This window comes from Zootoca vivipara, chromosome 4, assembly GCF_965207765.1.
Source record: "Zootoca vivipara chromosome 4, rZooViv2.hap1.1, whole genome shotgun sequence".
Lineage (NCBI taxonomy): Eukaryota > Metazoa > Chordata > Lepidosauria > Squamata > Lacertidae > Zootoca > Zootoca vivipara.
In genome coordinates, this window is record NC_142587.1 from 83995348 (window position 1) to 84015706 (window position 20359).

Sequence of the window (20359 nt, forward strand, 5' to 3'; positions counted from 1 at the left end):
GATGGCACTTCTCACTCTCTTTCTCCTGTATGCCCCCTAAATCTATTCTGCGTTTTCCATCAACCCTGTGGGGCAGATTTGGGGTGGGTGTGGGTGGGGCATGTGCAGAGGGAGGAATTCCACTGCCCAAGGATAAATCCTTGTGCTGACAAGAACATGTTAGGTGGATCCCACCACCCCTTGTTTTCCCCACTTCTTTTTTAAAAAATTGAGGACCACCGGACTCCTGAAACTTAACAGGTCTGGGTTTAGTCACTGCTTGGGTAGGTGGTTACTTCGTAACCACATGCAAGATGGAAGGAAGATGTAATGGGCAAGTTAGGCTGATAGGCAGTACTGGGCTGAGGTAACCCAGTGAATTTCATGGCCAAGTGGGGATTTGAACACTGGTCACCCAGGCCCTAGTCTAACACTCTAACCACTGTACCACAATGGCTCCCATCTTGCACTAGCAGAACAGAAATACTGGATGCTGCCCTGAATGTCTACAAATCTTATGCTAATGACTTATAGTACCAGGATATGTCCTCTTCCTATTTAGAGAAATTATCTGTCAATTGAAAAATTTTCAGATTTACTTGATTTCTTAAAAGAAAAACAAAGCAAAATCCATCGCGGGGCGGGGGGGGGGGGAAGAATTACTCACCCTGGCCAAAATTCACTATTACGGATCAGGAAGAATAAAACTTTTCCACTTACTTTTTTGAGGAAGGTGCAAATTGCTGTTGATAGTCCTAAAATAACAATTAAAAAACTCTATAAAAGCTAATCATGAGAGGGTTATTTAGTAGGGTTATTAGCCATATCCATAGACAATTTCACAGCACAATAAGAAAAAAAATGGAAATAAAAAGGAATGAAGTAAATGAGATTTTTAAGCGCCTCTCATTGTTCTGAAATTAAGCTCAAATTGGTTATGAATCTAACCACATTGCATTCCTTGCTATATCTAACAGGCCATGTAAAAAACACTTTTGTTTCACACTGTCTCTTTTTATAGCAGTGTAATTAAGATGCAACCCAGTGTATCAAAATAAGCTGCTGTCCACTTTGCAATGAAACAATATTGTTCTTCTGGCACAATATTTTACACCTGCCCACCCGAAGGAAACTTCTAGAAGGTTCATGGAAGGAAATGGAAATATTTTTCTTAAAACAAAACTCTCAGAAATACCCAGGGTTGTGCAGGCCCAGCTAAGTTGCTCAGGTTTTATTTTATGATTTAGAACTACAGTACATAACTCTATCACGGAAGACAGTAAGCTTCAATTCAGTGCTTTTAAAGGGGCACATTGGGAAGTCATAATCTTTGAACTGAATCCCACAGAGTAGTTCTCTCAGCCCCAGTCCAAAGATAGAGCTCCTTGCAAGTAGAAACTGTCTTTCCCCTTCAGTGCTAGGAAACTCCACATAGATTTTCTCCCTGGACATGCAGAGCTTACCCACCACTGAATATGGAAACTTCTGCACACATGGAGCTTTCCTGAGTCCACCAGAGCCTCAGCTTGCAAACCATGATTGGGGGCTATATCAAGTAGCTATAGGCAGCCAGTAGGGTTGCCAGACTCTAATAGAGGACAGGACTTCTGTGCCTTTAATTGCCCTGCTCTCTTTTGAGTCTGGAAACCTTAAAGAGAAACCAGCAGACCATTTGCTTGGAAATTAAACAAAGGGTCTGCTGGTTTCTCTTTAAGGTTTCCAGACTCCAAAGAGAGCAGGACAATTAAAGGCACAGAAGTCCTGTCCTCTTGAGTCTGGCAACCCTAGCAGCCAGTGCCAATAGAATTCTATGAACATTTCAGCAAACTCTCTAACTGTGAAGTTAGAATGCTCTGTCGCCAAGTTTTAAAGCTTATGCGGAAATGTACAACCAGAACATTGTCCTGAATGTGTTTTTGAAAACAGCAGCACATTGTGAAGGTTCCCCCCCCATCTGAGCCAGCCCAAGACATTCTGCCACCTGAAACAAGGGACAAGATGGCACCCCACTCACAAAGAAGCTGACTAAACTGGCCATTGAAACTTATTTCAATAATGGCAGCGTCTTCTACCAAAACTGAGGGGAACAGGCCAGGCCATGTGGTGCACACAGTTCTGTCCTCAAACACCGCCCTGCTGCCGTCTTTCCCCAACATCTACTGCCTGTGGTAACTACCTTATTCTGCCTAATGGTAGGGTTGGCCCTGAATACAAAACCACAAAAAAACCTGATCCTTTAGTCCTGATAAAATGCTCCATGGGGCTCTGATTTCCTGACACTTTTTTTTTTGGTGTCATTCCCTTTACAGACCCCTTAACTGAAAGTATGTCACAATGCTAATACTTACCTGTTTTGTTGCCCTCTGAAAATGGCACCCCTGGGCAAGACATTACTTCAAACTGGTAATCTCAGTTGAGAAGAGGCTTTCTAAAATTGTGAAAGCTGCAACACTATTTTTAAATGCAGAGATCTTGGAGACCATTAAAACAATGAGCTCAGCCCCCACTGAGGCATCTTAGAGAATCAGTTGTATGATTCCATGATTTTATGGCTACATAGAGGATTTTTGTTGCCGTTGCAAACAGAAGAGAAAGCATTAAAGTGACCCCTGACCTTATTCATGTGAACTGCTTGCCATTTCACTATTATCTTAGCAGGATAAATCTTTTTAAATGTCAGAATCCCCACAGTTTTCCCCTCCTGTTCAAGGCAGAGTACACTTGGCCTCTTTTCCTTTTCCATTTCCATGGCGGCTGCTATAAAGAAATATAAACTGTTTGCAGGTGCCATAATTTCCTGAGCATTTTCACATTTTAAGACCCAGAAACCCTACTGGCAAAATACGTAATGGAAAGAAGAAAAAAGATGTTAAACTTGTGCCATCAATAAAAGCAATATAATAAGCAACAGTCTTTTGGGCTTGGGGATATGCAGGGCTTTTTTTAAAAAAGAAAAAAGAAAAAAGATGGAACTCAGTTCTAGCCATTGCTATTATAAGAGAACAAGGGAGGTGTTCATGGTGAGTTCCAGCACCTCTTTTTCTAGAAAAAATAGCACTGGGGATATGACATGCAAAATCGGAGGAATCTATTTTGGCCAAAAGCCTAAGACGCACCTTATCATCTTGGTGAAACTGTATAGACCAGGATTCACAGCTTTAACACACACACACACACACTTTCACAAGATGGTGCCAATCAATTTTGATTGATTAATACTTTCCTCAGGTGCTTTAGTGCCATCTCTCTATATAAAGAATAACTTTTATAACAAGTGTATCTGAAGAAGTGTGCATGCACACGAAAGCTCATACCAAAATATAAACTTAGTTGGTCTTTAAGGTGCTACTGAAGGAATTTTTTTATTTTATAACAAGAGTAACACATTCCTTATGGTATATTCTGTGGACCAGAGTTAGAACAAGTCAACAATGGGTAACCCTCCATATTTGTTCTGTAGGAAATGGTAATCAGAAGTACACTTAAAGACTCAAGTTGCATTAGGTATCATGGCAGAGCAATGGCGTTCGGGTTGGTTTAGACTAGAGCTTTTATTGATGGAGTGAGCTTTGCTGGATAAGTTGCTGGATATTTCATTTGTGGCTCTCTGTACTGAATGTAACATTTTGATTTTAACTATTTCTGGTCTGGATTTATTGATTTATTGAGTTGTATGATTTGTGTTAGGAGACTCTTGAGAGTCCCATGGACTGCTAGAAGATCAAACCTATCCATTCTTAAGGAAATCAGCCCTGAGTGCTCCCTGGAAGGACAGAACGTGAAGCTGAGGCTCCAATACTTTGGCCACCTCATGAGAAGAGAAGAATCCTTGGAAAAGACCCTGATGTTGGGAAAGATTGAGGGCGCTAGGAGAAGGGGACGACAGAGGACAAGATGGTTGGACAGTGTTCTCGAAGCTACAAACATGAGTTTGACCAAACTGCGGGAGGCAGTGCAAGACAGGAGTGCCTGGCGTGCAATGGTCCATGGGGTCACGAAGAGTCGGACACGACTAAACGACTAAACAACAACAATGATTTGTGTTAATTTCTCCTGTTTTATTGTGCCGGTCTCACCAGGTGACATATAACCTTTTGATTTAAAAAGTGATCAAGGTTGAGAGAGAACACATTACGGTCATACATTATTCAAGTGAAACACAATTCAGATTAGTTACAGGTAGGTAGCCGTGTTGGTCTGCCATAGTCAAAACAAAATAAAAAAAATTCTTTCCAGTAGCACCTTAGAGACCAACTAACTTTGTCATTGGTATGAGCTTTCGTATCTGAAGAAGTGTGCATGCACATGAAAGCTCATACCAATGACAAACTTGGTTGGTCTCTAAGGTGCTATTGGAACACGGGTGGCGCTGTGGGTTAAACCACTGAGCCTAGGGCTTGCCGATCAGAAGGTTGACGGTTCAAATCCCCGTGACGGGGTGAGCTCCCGTTGCTTGGTCCCTGCTCCTGCCAACCTAGCAGTTCGAAAGCACGTCAAAGTGCAAGTAGATAAATAGGTACCGCTCCGGCAGGAAGGTAAACGGTGTTTCCGTGTGCTGCTCTGGTTTGCCAGAAGCGGCTTTGTCATGCTGGCCACATGTCCTGGAAGCTGTATGCCAGCTCCCTCGGCCAATAACACAAGATGAGTGCCGCAACCCCAGAGTCAATCACGACTGGACCTAATGGTCAGGGGTCCCTTTACCTTTAAGGTGCTACTGGAAAGATTTTTTATATTTTGTTACAATTCAGATTAATCTCACTAAACATGTTGCCATATTGGTGAATCCATAGAGCAAGTCAGGAGAAAAAAACGCTGCAAGTGCTAATAGCTTTTAAAATGAGAATTGTGGTGGGGGTTGAGGGAGGGAGGAAGTCACATGTTTGATTTCAAAGGTAGGCTCCCTTATATTCATAGAATCATAGAATCATAGAATCATAGAATCATAGAGTTGGAAGAGACCACAAGGGCCATCCAGTCCAACCCCCTGCCAAGCAGGAAACACCATCAAAGCATTCCTGACAGATGGCTGTCAAGCCTCTGCTTAAAGACCTCCAAAGAAGGAGACTCCACCACACTCCTTGGCAGCAAATTCCACTGCCGAACAGCTCTTACTGTCAGGAAGTTCTTCCTAATGTTTAGGTGGAATTTTCTTTCTTGTAGTTTGAATCCGTTGCTCCGTGTCCGCTTCTCTGGAGCAGCAGAAAACAACCTTTCTCCCTCCTCTATATGACATCCTTTTATATATTTGAACATGGTTATCATATCACCCCTTAACCTTCTCTTCTCCAGGCTAAACATACCCAGCTCTCTAAGCCGTTCCTCATAAGGCATCGTTTCCAGGCCTTTGACCATTTTGGTTGCCCTCTTCTGGACACGTTCCAGCTTATCAGTATCCTTCTTGAACTGTGGTGCCCAGAACTGGACACAGTACTCCAGGTGAGGTCTGACCAGAGCAGAATACAGTGGTACTATTACTTCCCTTGATCTAGATGCTATACTCCTATTGATGCAGCCCAGAATTGCATTGGCTTTTTTAGCTGCTGCATCACACTGCTGACTCATGTCAAGTTTGTGGTCTACCAAGACTCCTAGATCCTTTTCACATGTACTGCTCTCAAGCCAGGTGTCTCCCATCCTGTATTTGTGCCTTTCATTTTTTTTGCCCAAGTGTAGTACTTTACATTTCTCCTTGTTAAAATTCATCTTGTTTGCTTTGGCCCAGTTGTCTAATCTGTTAAGGTCATTCTGAAGTGTGATCCTGTCCTCTGGGGTGTTAGCCACCCCTCCCAATTTGGTGTCATCTGCAAACTTGCTCAGGATGCCCTCAAGCCCATCATCCAAGTCATTGATAAAGATGTTGAACAAGACTGGGCCCAAGACAGAACCCTGTGGCACCCCACTAGTCACTACTCTCCAGGATGAGGAGGAGCCATTGATGAGCACCCTTTGGGTTCGGTCAGTAAGCCAGTTACAAATCCACTGAATGGTAGCATTGTCTAGCCCACATTTTACCAGCTTCTTTACAAGAATATCATGGGGCACCTTGTCAAAGGCCTTGCTGAAATCAAGATAGGCTACATCCACAGCGTTCCCTTCATCTACCAGGCTTGTAATTCTGTCAAAAAATGAGATCAGATTAGTCTGACATGACTTATTTTTCAGGAACCCATGCTGACTTTTAGTGATCACAGAGTTTCTTTCTAGGTGCTCACAGACTGTTTGCTTAATGATCTGCTCTAGAATCTTTCCTGGTATTGATGTCAGGCTGACTGGGCGGTAATTGTTTGGGTCCTCTCTTTTCCCCTTTTTGAAAATAGGGACAACATTTGCCCTCCTCCAGTCTGCTGGAACTTCGCCTGTTCTCCAGGAATTTTCAAAGATTATTGCCAGTGGTTCTGAAATCACCTCTGCCAGTTCTTTTAATACTCTTGGATGTAGTTCATCTGGCCCTGGAGACTTGAATACATCTAAACTAGCCAAGTATTCTTGTACTACCTCCTTACTTATTATGGGCTGTGTTTCCCCTGCTGAATCATCTGCTCCATATTCTTCAGGTCGGGCGTTGTTTTCTTTCTTGGAGAAGACTGAGGCAAAGAAGGCATTGAGGAGTTCTGCCCTTTCTCTGTCCCCTGTTTGCATTTCACCATCTTCTCCTCTGAGTGACCCCACTGTTTCCTTGTTTTTCCTTTTGCTACGGACATACCCATAAAAGCCCTTTTTGTTGCTTTTAACCTCTCTAGCGAGCCTGAGTTCATTCTGTGCTTTAGCTTTTCTGACTTTGTCTCTACACGTGCTGGCTATATGTTTGAATTCCTCTCTGGAGATTTCCCCCCTTTTCCATTTTTTGTACATATCCCTTTTAAATCTTAACTCAGTCAAAAGTTCTTTAGATAGCCAGCCTGGCTTCTTTAGGCACCTTCCATGTTTCCGTCTCATTGGTATTGCCTGAAGTTGTGCTTTTAATATCTCCCTTTTAACAAACTCCCAACCATCATGAACTCCCTTCCCTTTTAGTATTACTGTCCATGGGATTTCACCCAGCGTTTCCCTAAGTTTTCTGAAGTCGGCTTTCTTAAAGTCTAGAATTTGGACCTTAGAATGCTTGGTTGCTCCTTTCCGCTGGATAATAAACTCCAGAAGAGCATGGTCACTCCCACCTAATGATCCTGCCACTTCTACCCCACTAACCAAGTCATCACTATTGGTTAGGACCAGATCTAAAATGGCTGATCCTCTTGTTGCTTCTCCCACTTTCTGGACAATGAAGTTGTCTGCAAGGCCAGTGAGGAATCTGTTCGACCTTATGCTCTTGGCTGAGTTTGACATCCAACAAATATCAGGATAGTTGAAATCCCCCATTACTACTATCTCACTTCCTTTGGAATGCTTGGCCATCTGTTCCAGGAAGGCATCATCTGTGTCCTCAGTTTGGCTTGGGGATCTATAGTAAACTCCCACAATGAGATCACTGTTGTCTTTCTCTCCCTTAATTTTGACCCAGATACTCTCAATTTGGCTTTGAAGTTTTAAATCCTGGATCTCTTCACAGGTATACATATCCCTAACATATAAAGCTACTCCTCCTCCTTTCCTGTTTGGTCTATTTCTCTTAAATAGATTGTATCCCTATTAGGCTAATGAATATCTTTGAATATTTCAAAGATATTCATTAGCCTATCTTTGAAATCAAGCATGTGGCAGGGAGCTCTCGCTTTATTTCTCCCACACCGTTTATGACACACTTCCAGCAATGTTCCGATAAATTATACTTATTTTTGAACCTTCATTGGGGAAAATGCCAATGGGGAATATTACTGAGTTGGTTTTATGGTATGTTTACATTTAAACTAACATGCACCAACCATTTTCTACATAAACTTACATTTATTTTGTAAAACTAGTCTGAAGTTCTCCCCCCCCCCCTATTTTTCTGCACAATGTTATCATAGAGTAAAATTTTATTACAGCTGAGTATAATTTTGGAAAGTGAGTTCTTTTTTTTGGGGGGGGGAATCTCCAAACAAAGACACATCTCAAATTCAGTTTAGTTTCTCATGGAAAATTTTTCTGAATTGGGCAATAGTGCACTCAAAAGCATTGAAAGAAGCTGACTCGTATTCTTTGTTCTACTGTGATGGGCTTTAATAATTTCAGTCTGGGTTGGATTGCATTGAATTATTATAATAATATGGTATTTTGTTCTCTGTGTTCAATCACTGTTATTATGAATTGCTTTGAGATGAGAGAGGCTTGAAGAAATAAAGGAACGAAGAAAGAAAGCCTGGGTGTTAGCTCCTGGCCACTTGAAGGAAGAAAAACAATATTGTATTTGAATTTGGAGCTTATATACAGGAAAAACAGCAGCAGAAACTCTAGAGACAAATAGCCTGGTGGACAATAGCCTATCTAGAGACAAATAGCCTGGTGGACACAGTCCAGTTTCCACTAGGTTGAGTGAATAAACTACTTTGGGGGAATCTTCTAATAAACTCAAAGCACAGTTCAATCACCTAGGTAGTTTTTGTTCTTGCCTTCCAAAGCACATAGACTGACCGTGCGTTAAGCAAGCCAGGGGCTAGCAAGGACATTTGCCCTTTAAAGCCACAATGGAGGAATAGAAATGGATAAGGAAGGCCAGCCTTCTCTAATCCCCTTTAGGTTGTACCAGTGATACAACTCTACCTATTTCTAATAACTTCCAACTCAGTGCTATTTACCAAAAGGAGCTTTGTTAAATTATAGATATTCCCTGAAGACTGACAGCAACGAACGAGGAACGGCATTAAAGTTTCAGCTACATGGAGCTAAATAAACCCTTTGAGAACAGCTACTGTATATTACCAAGACAGAGATGATTGTTCGGGGAGATTTGCTCCCTCAAACAAATAGCAGGAATTTTGTTTAACAGCAACCTCCACTGGGTGCTCATTGGTCGAAGTAGAAGGGTACAGAGACGAACGGTTGATTGCTTTCTAGCTAGGTTTAAGTGTTTGCTACTATTATTTATTAATTAAATCAATTGCACCCTGCCTCTTCCTTCCAAAAAATATTAAAATCATAAACAATACCAAAGTCAGACTCAGCCATACACTGGAGCATGACATTCTGAGAACAATTCTCCCTTTCTTCCCACCCAATCTAATAAGCGATTCTCTCTTTCCTCATATTAGAGTACAAGAATTCTTTTGCAGTCATTTAGCAAAAGCAGAAGTGTAATTGCTCCCGCTTGGCCTGAAAGTGGTTAGGGACACCGCCGACTTTCTGTCCCTAATGCAATTTCCTGTTCCTGTGATTTTCTGTTCCTAATGCGAAACCCACATTGTCAGGTGTGCAAAATCAAATACCCAGTAGTTCAAAATCAAGTACCCAGAGTGCAGTAGTTAATGAAATAATTCCACAACAACTTCTGCTCTCTCCCACACCCGTGCACATTCCACACCACCCCCAAATCTGGAGGATTGGGGAACACCCAGAACAATTTAAGGGGGTGCATGGGGACGAAAAGAAGGAAGGAAAATCCCATTACACAAGCGGAAGTTGTTCCCAAAGTGCAAGGAGGTATTTGTACTACACTGAATACACAACGGAGAGTGGATGAAAAATAGGTTGCAAACCAATTGTGAATAATGATATTGTTATGCAGTAGTAAGTGTGGAATATGCCGTGAGTTTCTTTCAATTCTTGTGATTTTGTATCTGTTGGGGTAGAACGTATTGGGAGCCAGTTTGCCAGACCGGTTCCTTTATTTAAGTAAATACTTTGGCTAACTAGTTAAGCACCATGATCAGCATAACCAAAGGAGTTGCTCTGTGCCATAGAACAAGTAGGCCTCCCCTGCCCATCTAGCTACTAGGTAGGACAACAAAGCCACTGTAATTCCCCAGTAGCCCTTGGTGAAACTAGGGGCTTCTTAAAGCCAGATGATTTGCAGCAACACAGCAGCTGCTAGAGGGGAAATCTGGGCATTTTGTGGACACATCTGCCATTTCACATTTTTCCTAGCTCGGCCTTCCCCAGTCTGTAATCCTCCAGGTGTTTTGGAGTCCAAACCCCATCAGTCCCAGCCAGCATGGATTATGGGATTTGTAGTAAAACATTAACTGGAGGGCAGCAGGTTGGAGAGATTATCCATGTTCCACACAATGTAAAACGAGGCATTTGAATTTTTTCATTCAAAGCTGCCACTGTTTCCAGAATTCAAAAGGATTTATGAGTTATTCCATCATCAGCACACATCAACACAACTTGGGAATCAAACTGATTCGTGGGGGGGGGGGGGGAAATACATTTGCATCTTTGTATGTAACAGCAAAGACATGAAGGAGAATCGCATGCATGTTTACTCAGAATGAAGTCTCCTATTTTTCAGTGAGGCTTACTCCCAGGTAGGTGTGCATGGCATTCCCATCTAAAGTTGTAGTCTAGTGTTCACTTACTTGTGAGTAAGCCAAATCAAACCCATTGGGACTTACTTCTGAGTTAAAACACATAGAATTGCACTGTATGGTGCGTTAGGTTCATACGGTATAATTTTGCATCCATTTTCTGAAAAAGTTTATTTTAAAAATTGTGCCTTCGAAGTCAGCAATAAAACTGGGAGTAAAAACGGCAAGGTTTTAAAATATTTTACGCACAAAAAGACACTTCAACAAAGGACTCACTGAGGCTGTTTTTGTCTCAGTCATACTGTCCTTTTGAGATCATGGCGGGACAAGGAGATTCTCACCTAATGTTTGGCCATCCAAAATATGACAGGCTAAAGCTGCTCAGTGCTATCATGTAATTCAGTAAAATAAAAAAACCTGTTGAGCCCGAATAGCACTTGGAGCTACATTTTTGTCTTGAGGAAAACTTGGAAGCAGTGTCTGACCAGTTTGTTTTTTATATGGCCTTGATAGATATGCACCAATTGTGACTATTCGGTTGTACAACCGTTACCTCCTTGTCGATCGAAAATGGGGAATGGGAAAAGGAAGAAAAAAAACGAACATACCATGTCCACAGAACAACACAAAAAGAACTAGATTAGGGGCATCAGGGAAGGTGGAATACTATAACAACACATCTTATATTGTTATACTATTCCACCCACCTTAATGAAGAACCCTTTGGTGTGGCTACGCCATAGCCTTTCGAATCCAGATTTCCTCCCACTTTCATGGTGTCACATGGCTTGCGCTGCTCAATGTATTCATTCATGGTGGACTCCAGGAGGAAGGCAAACTTGCCCTTGGACTTGCGAACACGGGCAACTCCCTCAGCTGTAGTCCTAGCGAACACGGACGGGTCTGTTGTGCTCATGTACGCCCACATCTTTTCGTACACTGCTATTTTAGATCTCTGAAGGAAATTAAAAGGAGATTAGATGCAGCAAAGGAACGAAGTTGCCACAGAAACAGGTGACAATGCATAATGTATCAGGAGTCAGGTGTTTTTGATCATTCCATGGGGGTGGGATGGGGTATACCTTTCGATAGCATTAGAGTCATTTGTAGAAAGATGCTGCTGTCCTGGCATTGCTTACCGCCGCACATGCGCATAAGTTTTATGCGCAGCCATGTTAAAATCATTTCCAGGCAGAATCCACGACAAACAGAAGAAATTATTTGAGGATGCACTAATCAGGTGTCAGAATGACTGGCAGGAAATGTAATGATTGCTAAGTGTAGCCTTTTGTACAGGTTGGTTTGATGCAAGCAACAAAATCTGGCTACACACAGGGCTGTGCAAGGAAAAGTTGCACCGACTGTTGATGTGTGATACAGCCTGTGCATTTTCTTCATGGAATGGTCCCATCCTGTGCAAATACGGTAGCCACCTCTGGATCATTCATAGAGGAGGTCATTTGGCACTACATGGGAGCATCGAATCTACCCAAAGTAACTCTTACTCATGCTATCTAAAGGCCAATTCCGCTATTCACCAGCCCTGCTAGACCTGCTAATAAAGGGAAAAGGCTAGGAAACAGCTGAATAGCACCAACATAGCCAGTTGATAGCTAAATATCCATTTCCGATGGTCAGATGCAAGCCTGAAATACTTGCTTGATAGACCCACCTTGAATAGATTTGCCAAAGGCCTGTCTATGGCCATTACCTATTAACTGTCTATTGCCCAGTTATCACCCTAGTGAACGGAAGGCAAAAAGAAACTCAGAATCTGCACTAAGGCAAAAAGTCACTAGTGTAGTAGAAATAACTAAATTCACAAGACATGCACAGTGTATAATGGGTGCATATGCAGAGTAAGAGAAGAAATCACACCAGTGAGAAAACCGGGAAGCTTTTATGTAGGTCTGAGGAGCACCTGTTCAGACATATTCTTGTTTTAAGAGGCTTAGCTTTTGAGAATGGCTGATCTGCCTACAGCTCCCCTTCTTGGCTAGAGCTGGGTTATGGCACAGACAATGAATCACCAACAGGCATCCTTTGAGTTTCACATTCAAACCCCACTGCAGGCTCAGGTCCTGGCAACCAGGGTGGTGGCACAGGAAAACATCCCTGTGGGGCATGTCCCAAGGCCTTTTTGCATTCCTCTGGAAGTATAACAGGGCTCAAAGAGGACATCGCTCTAGAACAGGCATCCCCAATCTGCGGCCCTCCAGATGTTTTGGCCTACAACTCCCATGATCCCTAGCTAACAGGACCAGTGGTTGGGGAAGATGGGAATTGTAGTCCAAAACATCTGGAGGGCCGAAGTTTGGGGATGCCCGCTCTAGAAGCTCCCTTAAGGGTTGTGTCAAACAGCTGAAACATGCATTGTCTAGTGGTTCTTATACAGTTTCATTGAACTATGTTCTATTCATATTTAGGGCAGAAGGCCATGGGTAAAAGTGATGGAGGACACTATTTAAAGTACTATTATACCACTTTAGCAGTCATGGAGAATCATGGGGACTATAGTTCATTCTGGGGATTTTAGTTCTGTGAGGTCAGCACCCCTAATAAACTGCAGTTCCCAGGATTATCTAGGACCTTTAAAGTGGTGCAATAGTGTTTTAAATGTATGGTGTGGGTGGAGCCTAAGAAATTTAACCATTTGCTTAACTATCCTATCAAAGGCTGGGCTGTTTCCAATGTTTAAGGGTCTATATTTAATGGCAATGAACACAATCCTGTCCAAGTTAAACACTTTCAAGTCTCCATGGCCAAGCATATAGTGGGGCATAAGAGTCCTTAATTATGCCCAGTAATTTCTGTCTCCAGGCTTCTAGAAAAGGGTAAATTTTATATTTCTGTAGCAGAAAAACAAAATTAAAGTAACATGAATAGAAAGCTTTACAAAATGAATGTGGTTAGGCAAATGACTGGAACAATATCTCTTATAGTTACAGACTTATAAAGCATCCCTTTTGCTTCATTTCAGTGCCTGGAATTACATTATTATGCATCTTTTCACCAAAGGGCGCCTTCAAAAAAACCCGTAAGCAAAAGTGAACCCGAAAGACCCCTTGGAATCATCATATATACTCCGTACTCCTTTTCGTCTCCATGCTGTGGTTTGCAATCAGCTAGCAGAGCAATGCTATCTTAATTACCTCTGCCTCTACAATCCCTAAGGGCAGTTCCTAGCCTGACATGTCAAGATCAATATATTTGCCACAAATTAAAATGATTGCAAACGCCAACAAGTGGAATTGGAGTTTTTTTTAAAAAAAAACACGCAATGCCAATATTGTAGGAGCTACAAGACCACAAATCTGATTTTCCATAATGCATCATTATTCCGACTGCGTTCCGAACGGTTCCCAGGTAGAGAGCAAGGGAAACAAGAACCTAGTAGGATTGCCAACTTACCCTGAAGAATTCTTTCGTCGACCCGGAGTCCAGGGTCCCATATGCAATTTCGGTTTGTTTGGCGAGGTCTTCTGCGCTTTCTATGGGGGAGACCATTCGCTCAACAGTCAAGAAAGCCGCAAGGTTAGCGGTATAGGATGAAATAATGATGAGCGTGAAGAACCACCACACACCTCCAACTATACGACCTGAGAGGGATCTAAACATGAATAAGATAATGCATGTTTTCCTATCTCTTGGCCAAGGAGAAAGAGAAAGAGAGAGACAGTGAGAGATACCATCATTACAGGAAATTTATTCGCCAAGCAGCAGTAACCGGGACTGAAACGTAACAGGACCAAAGTTCTGTTTAACCAAGCTTCTCCTGATATCCGGGGCTCAATCCAGGATACAGTGTGGCGTATAAATAGAAATGCAACATAGCTCTGAGTTTTAATTATATTTCTCAAACGAGAAAGCAGCTGCTACAGCAGCTGGAGTTCAGTGGTTTTCGAACTGCGTTCAGGGGAATAACAAGGCGCCTTGCAAGTTTATGAGTGAAAATATCATTCGCTGAAGGGAAGCTTCTTTGAAAGACAAGTTTGCCCACCACGACTGATCTTCCTCTCAGTAAGGGGGGGGTGTTGAATGGCTTGCAGGACACATTCTCAGTTAGTGAGCCTCAAAATACCCAGCTGTACATGGTCTGAGATGGAATCCTAAGCCCTGTGCCAGGGTTCTTTGGCAGACAGGTCTGTAGAAAGGATTGAGTGAAGGCTGGAAGTTTTTAAAACAGCCAGGCTACATTACCTTCTGTATTCCAGGAACATATTCTTACGTACTTAGCAAGGTATGCTTAAAAAGAATCCAGCGTGCTCTGTATTTGTTAGGACACCATATGAAAGAATACAAAACAAAGATGCCTGCCACCTCTAATCAAAATGCAGACAACATGGTCTATATGTATCCAATTGGATAGCTACCAGGAAGAACTCTTTGGATTTTCATGGCAAAATTGACCATCTTTGAAAACTGTTTACACCGCAGTCAATTCCATTAACTTTATAAAGTCTAGACTTTATAGACACCCAAACAGGCACACTGCTACCTGTTGCCAGGTTTGCCTAGAAATGAATGAGAACAGTCCTTATTCAGAGAAAGTCAGTGATGCTTAAGTCCTATTGAAATAAGAAACTGATTGGGACTCCTTTAAGGCAGTGTCTTGGGTCTGGGACCCTGAGAAAAATAGCAAAATGGCTTTGTTTTCACATAAGTTATATGCACCTTTGACAAATACTGGTAATACTCCACTATTGAAAAATATATATATGCACATTTCAACACAAAAACAGAAACTCACTCAAATGCAGCCCAGGCCTCATGAAATCCCTAGTTTCGCCAGGACTAACATCCAACAAACACCCTCTGCTTTGTATCCTAAGTGTGTACTCCTGTATGGAGGTTTCGATATTGATTTCTGTTCAGCATGGTTGCACCCTAAATTCTGATTCTCTAATTTACGTTCCACCTGCTGCATTTTCCATATTACCTTTGGTAGTCTGAAGAAATAATTTAAAACAATGCAGCTGTTTGAAGATTGCCTGCATTTGAGCATGGCCTAGGGTGGACATGTGGAATGCCTAATGGTTATGCAGCCCGATAGTTGTGAGATGGATGGGGAGGGAGGGAGGATGGAGATAAGCGGGGGTGGGGGTGGGTGCTGTCGAGGCAATGGAACAGATGCTACTTCAAAGGTAGATAGTCTAGGAGTGTAGCTGTTGATAAGTGTGCATGATCCATGCGTGCATGCTATGACAAAAATGTAAACCAGTTAGCTTAAAGTTCTTTGTTTGAGAAGATGTGTTAGAGTTCTTTGTACTATGCCCTGGACATCTCTTGCTCCCACTTTACTTGGTGGGTGAGGGATCCTACTGTAGCAGTGAAATAAAGATTTCCCACAGCAGTAGCATTTTGGCTCAAGAAATGGAAAAAACAGAGCAACTGAAATGCACTGGGAAAGCATTTTCATTTTGTCGTCATGTAATACAGAGGCTGCTGGCTTCATCCCAAGCCAGAGCTGGCCAATGCCTGTGTTTTGGGGGGACCCACTCTGCTTTCCATACGGGTCTGGTTGCCAGAACACACAAACTACAAGCCCCTGAGTGATCATATGCCACAATAAGTTTGATGTTACCTAGTTGTGAGGATTTCCCAGATGTGGCGCACCTACGCATAACATTATGTACAAACGTGCACATTTACAAACAACATACTTATTATATCCCAAATCTAAAATAGAGATGCGGCATTAAAAAATAGAATATCCATTACAATCCTTTCCCCCTACCAACCCAGGAGCTGCCAACTGGCTGTACCTATCTACTGCCATTAACACAATCCCTGCTTTGCAAAAATAAAACGAATACCGTGAAACTTTAAAAACTACAAGAACCTGAAACGTACGAAAGGTTTAAAAATGATTCAATGTGCCTGCCTGATTTGAAAGGGAGGCAATTACTCAGAACACGTTAATGAACAGAAGAATCAATTTTTAAACAGCGGCAAGCAGGTGGCTGTCCTTTGTGTACTGTATTGTGTATTCTCACCGCTGATCATAAAATATACATTTTTTAAAAAAACAGGTATTATTTCATACCAACCTGGGAGAAATATCACATCCTTGCTGCATGAAGGCACCCAGGGAAAACCAAAGGCTGTTGAAGATGCCAAATTCATTGGGAGGCTGGTCACTGGGCCCTTCTTTGCCGTCCTCTGGCTCCTCTGTATGCCACTCATATGGACTAAACCTGCTCACCAGGAACAGGACAACACTGACCCCAATGTAGGCAAAGACTATGCACATCCAGATCTCATAGGCTAAGGGGTCCAGAAAGGAAAACACTCCAGGTTTAGATTTCTGAGGCTTTTTGATCATAATGGATATGCCCAGACTCATAAAGGGCTTAGAGAAATCGATAACCTCCTCTCGTACCAAAGTGATGGTCAGAGGCGCGACAGCAATCTCTGCTTTCTGCAAAGAGAACCCAAATAACTACAGATTAGGGAAACATGAAATGGCACAAATTGTTACGCAACAAATGAATGCATTAGACTTTTGCCCTCTTAAAACTAAAGGCCAAAATGGATACCAAAGAAAGTGAATCGGGGACTGCGTGTGTGTACATGTGTGTATTCTTATTGCATAAATATCATTCTATAATCTATTATTGGTAGCATCAATGTCTCTTTGATCATGAAACTTGAAAAGTGCCTGGAGCTGAAGGAGGAAGTTGAATAAATGACAGTCTTCCTCACTTCCTCTTTCAGCTCTATGGCCTTCTCAAGGCTCAGATTAATTCTGCTAGATCCAACTTTTACACAGATCCCTTGAAAAGAGTAAAGCATGTATATACACTTCCTCTCTTTCTGTCTTGGTGGTGGCGGGAAACACCTGACCCAGGGGATGAACTGGAATGGTCATGCAAATAGAAATAGGTCATGCCATTTGAACTGGGTTTTAGTTTTTTGCTTTTCACCTGATTTTTCAAATATTCACCTCATCTTGAACTAATTTAAAGCATCGTGCTTATTTTGAACTAACCTACGGGAGGCCAGGCAGTGATGTAGCCTGTACAGCACCTCTCTGCACACTATGTACATTCCCAGTGGGCTTACAAAGCACACTCAAATGTTACCTTGCTTGTGGAGCCAATTGTGTGCAGCCTGGAGTTCCATGGGGCTTTGGACTGCAGCCAGTGCCCTCAGTTCTGAAGAGCTTTTACAATGTCTAGAACAGAGCTTTCCAAACTGTGTGTCGCAACACATTAGTGTGTCGGCTACAGGGTGTAGGTGTGTTGTGCGAACGCTCTTATAAGGGGTTAGTTTAACCTCCGGTTTGCTAGTAAAACTGTGTCGCGAAATGATGCATGTCTAAAAAGTGTTCCACCAACATGGAAAGTTTGGAAAGCTCTGGTCTAGAAGCTAATCACCTTCATGTTAAACTTTTAAGAGTGCATGGCTCCATTAATCAGAATGAGCAAGGCTCATTATCAGCTTTTCCCATTTTGACAAAGCAATAAAAAAAATAGGGATATCCAATAAAAAGGCATGGTTTAAAGTGTGGAATCTCTTGAATGCTGCCGCCTGTTTCAGTGGCTTAATTCACATTCTCTTTTTTCCTTCTCAAATATTCATTTTCAAGGAAGCTTAACAAAATGCAGCATAAAGTACTTGAACTTCAGAGCCTCATTCTTTGTTAGACTTTGACAGAAATGGGCAATGACCTCCTTATTCATCATGCAGTGAGTGGATAACATTCCATGGCAGAAGAATGAATATTTAACCAGAATTGACTGGAGATTTTGAGAACACCTGCAAAAGGTAGCTAATTGCATTCATCACTAGAAAGTGCTTTGATGAATAAGCTCATCACTAAAGATTATAGTGTTGTGCAGATAATATTTTAGTCATCTAGATTCATCAGAAAAACAGCAAGGATCCCCCTAGCTCTGGAGGACAGTGTTCTTCAGATATCTCAATTGGTAGAACATGAGACCCCTTACTCTCAGGCTTGTGGGTATGAGCCCCGCGTTGAGTGAAAGATTCATGCATTGCAAGCATGTTTAAAATTTCAGACATAGTCGACAATCCTATCCACAATTACCCAGGAATAAGATCACAGTGGAATTTTCTTTGGAGTAAATAAGCATTGGATTGTGCTGCGTACCAATACAAAACAAAAATATATTTGAATTCAAATAAATAAAAACAAGCTTTGGGTATTGTTACAAGGATTTTATTGCTTGCCTCCAATTTGTGTTCGGGAGTGAACCAAAAATGGGTTTGGCTAAAATGAAGGGCCATCATAGGTTGAGGACTGTTTCAAACATGATACTGCTTTCTCATACAGAGGTATATTCAAAAGTGTCAGGACATTAGATGATAGGTCAATCAGTAGAGCATGAGGTCCTTCAGGGTCGTGGGTTTGAGTCCCACGTTGGACCAAAAAAAAGATTCCTGCATTGCAAGGAATTGAACTAAATCAGGCACCCCCAAACTGCGGCCCTCCAGATGTTTTGGCCTACAACTCCCATGATCCCTAGCTAACAGGACCAGTGGTCGGGGAAGATGGGAATTGTAGTCCAAAACATCTGGAGGGCCGAAGTTTGGGGATGCCTGAACTAGATGATTCTTGTGGTCCTTCCAGCTCTACAATTCTATGATTCTATGATCACCTCCCAGCCATCCTCAGCAGGGCAGTTCATAAAAAACTTTTTGTTGAAAATGGCTGCTCCAAAGGTCCTCTCTTACTACACTAGGGATTATATCGCTATATCTGAAATTTCATGCATATCAGTTAATATCTTGACCCTGCTCCACTGAATTGAAATTTCACCCTTCACGACATAGGAAAACGGCCAAGTAAACAGCTATTTTCATGGAGGAGGGTCAAGATATTAACTGATATGCATGAAATTTCAGATATACCCTAAGACGTAGCCATAAAATAAGCCGTAGCAGGATTTTTAAGTTTTCAAGGAATATAAGCCATACCCTGAAAATAAGACATAGTGATAGGCACAGCAGCAATGCCGGCCGCGGCAGGAGGAGGAGGAAAAAAAATAAGACATCCCCTGAAAATAAGCCATAGTGTGGTTTTTTGAGGAAAAATAAATATAAAACGGTGTCTTATTTTCGGAGAAACACGGTAGCTATATAATCCCTAGTGTACTAAGAAAAGACCTTCGGAGCAGGCATTAAAAAAAAAAAGTTTGTTATGAACCGCCCTAATCCTCAGTCACTCAGTGAGCCAGCCAGTCTTTGAAGCATCTCCAGCCCTGCTCGCAAAGTTATGCTGATAAATGAAAATTCCTCTCTCCTCTTCACTCTTCCTAAACAGCAGAGCACGGCTCCAGTCCACCCAGCACAGAGATTGTTGGAACCAAACCCAGTGCTGTTTTTCTGGGGGTACACATACCCCTAAACATTTTGTGAATCTTTGTGCCTTTGTCCATTTACTGTATTTATTTTTCCTGTATTTGAACTATAAAATGGTGATTTTCTTGAGAGTACCCCTAAACATTTTTAGAGAGGAAAAAAAAGCACTGGTCCAACCATTGTTCCACCATTACTGTCTACACTGATAAGCTTCAGATCGGAGTCTTTTCCAGTTCTAGAGTTGCCGGGGATCGAACTGGGGAGCTTTTGTATTTGAACCATGATCTCCACCAGTTGAGCTGCAGCCCTGTCCAGCAATGAGAAGGTGGGGGGCGGCAGAGACAGAAAATGCAGCCTTATCAGTCTGCTTTTCAGGGAACACTTTCATACCTCACTAGTTCACTTGCAGTGTCAAGATGCATTTCCATATTTTCCTAAGTGATTAAAAGGGAATGTTCACACTCACTAGTTTAAATGTTCTGAGAAATGATCCATCAACAGGGAAATTGTTTTAATGTCCCTTCCAGCATGGAAATGCAATTTTCTTTCCAAGCGAAGCATTTCCTGAACATACATGCACAGTTTATAAAAGAGGTTGTGGCGTGCCACCTGCGTGTCTATTACAGCTCGGAGGTAATATTTAGATTATTCATCAGGGATTGTCAACA

At 42.1% G+C, this 20359-nt stretch overlaps 1 protein-coding gene across 5 annotated transcripts in view; it reads right to left on the reverse strand.

Annotated features, from left to right (window-relative positions):
* The window catches only part of GRIA4 (glutamate ionotropic receptor AMPA type subunit 4), a 230668-nt gene that overhangs the window by 14209 nt on the left and 196100 nt on the right, over positions 1-20359 (reverse strand). For all 5 annotated transcript variants that reach the window (XR_015949708.1, XM_060273856.2, XM_060273855.2 and 2 more), the window contains 3 exons: positions 16415-16785; positions 13776-13974; positions 11072-11319 (listed from right to left, as the gene is read on the reverse strand). Coding sequence is in view for 4 of the 5 variants with exons in the window: in XM_060273856.2 (XP_060129839.2) it covers positions 11072-11319; positions 13776-13974; positions 16415-16785 (818 nt within the window). In the remaining variant the exon portion in view is untranslated. The remainder of the gene's footprint in view (positions 1-11071; positions 11320-13775; positions 13975-16414; positions 16786-20359) is intronic.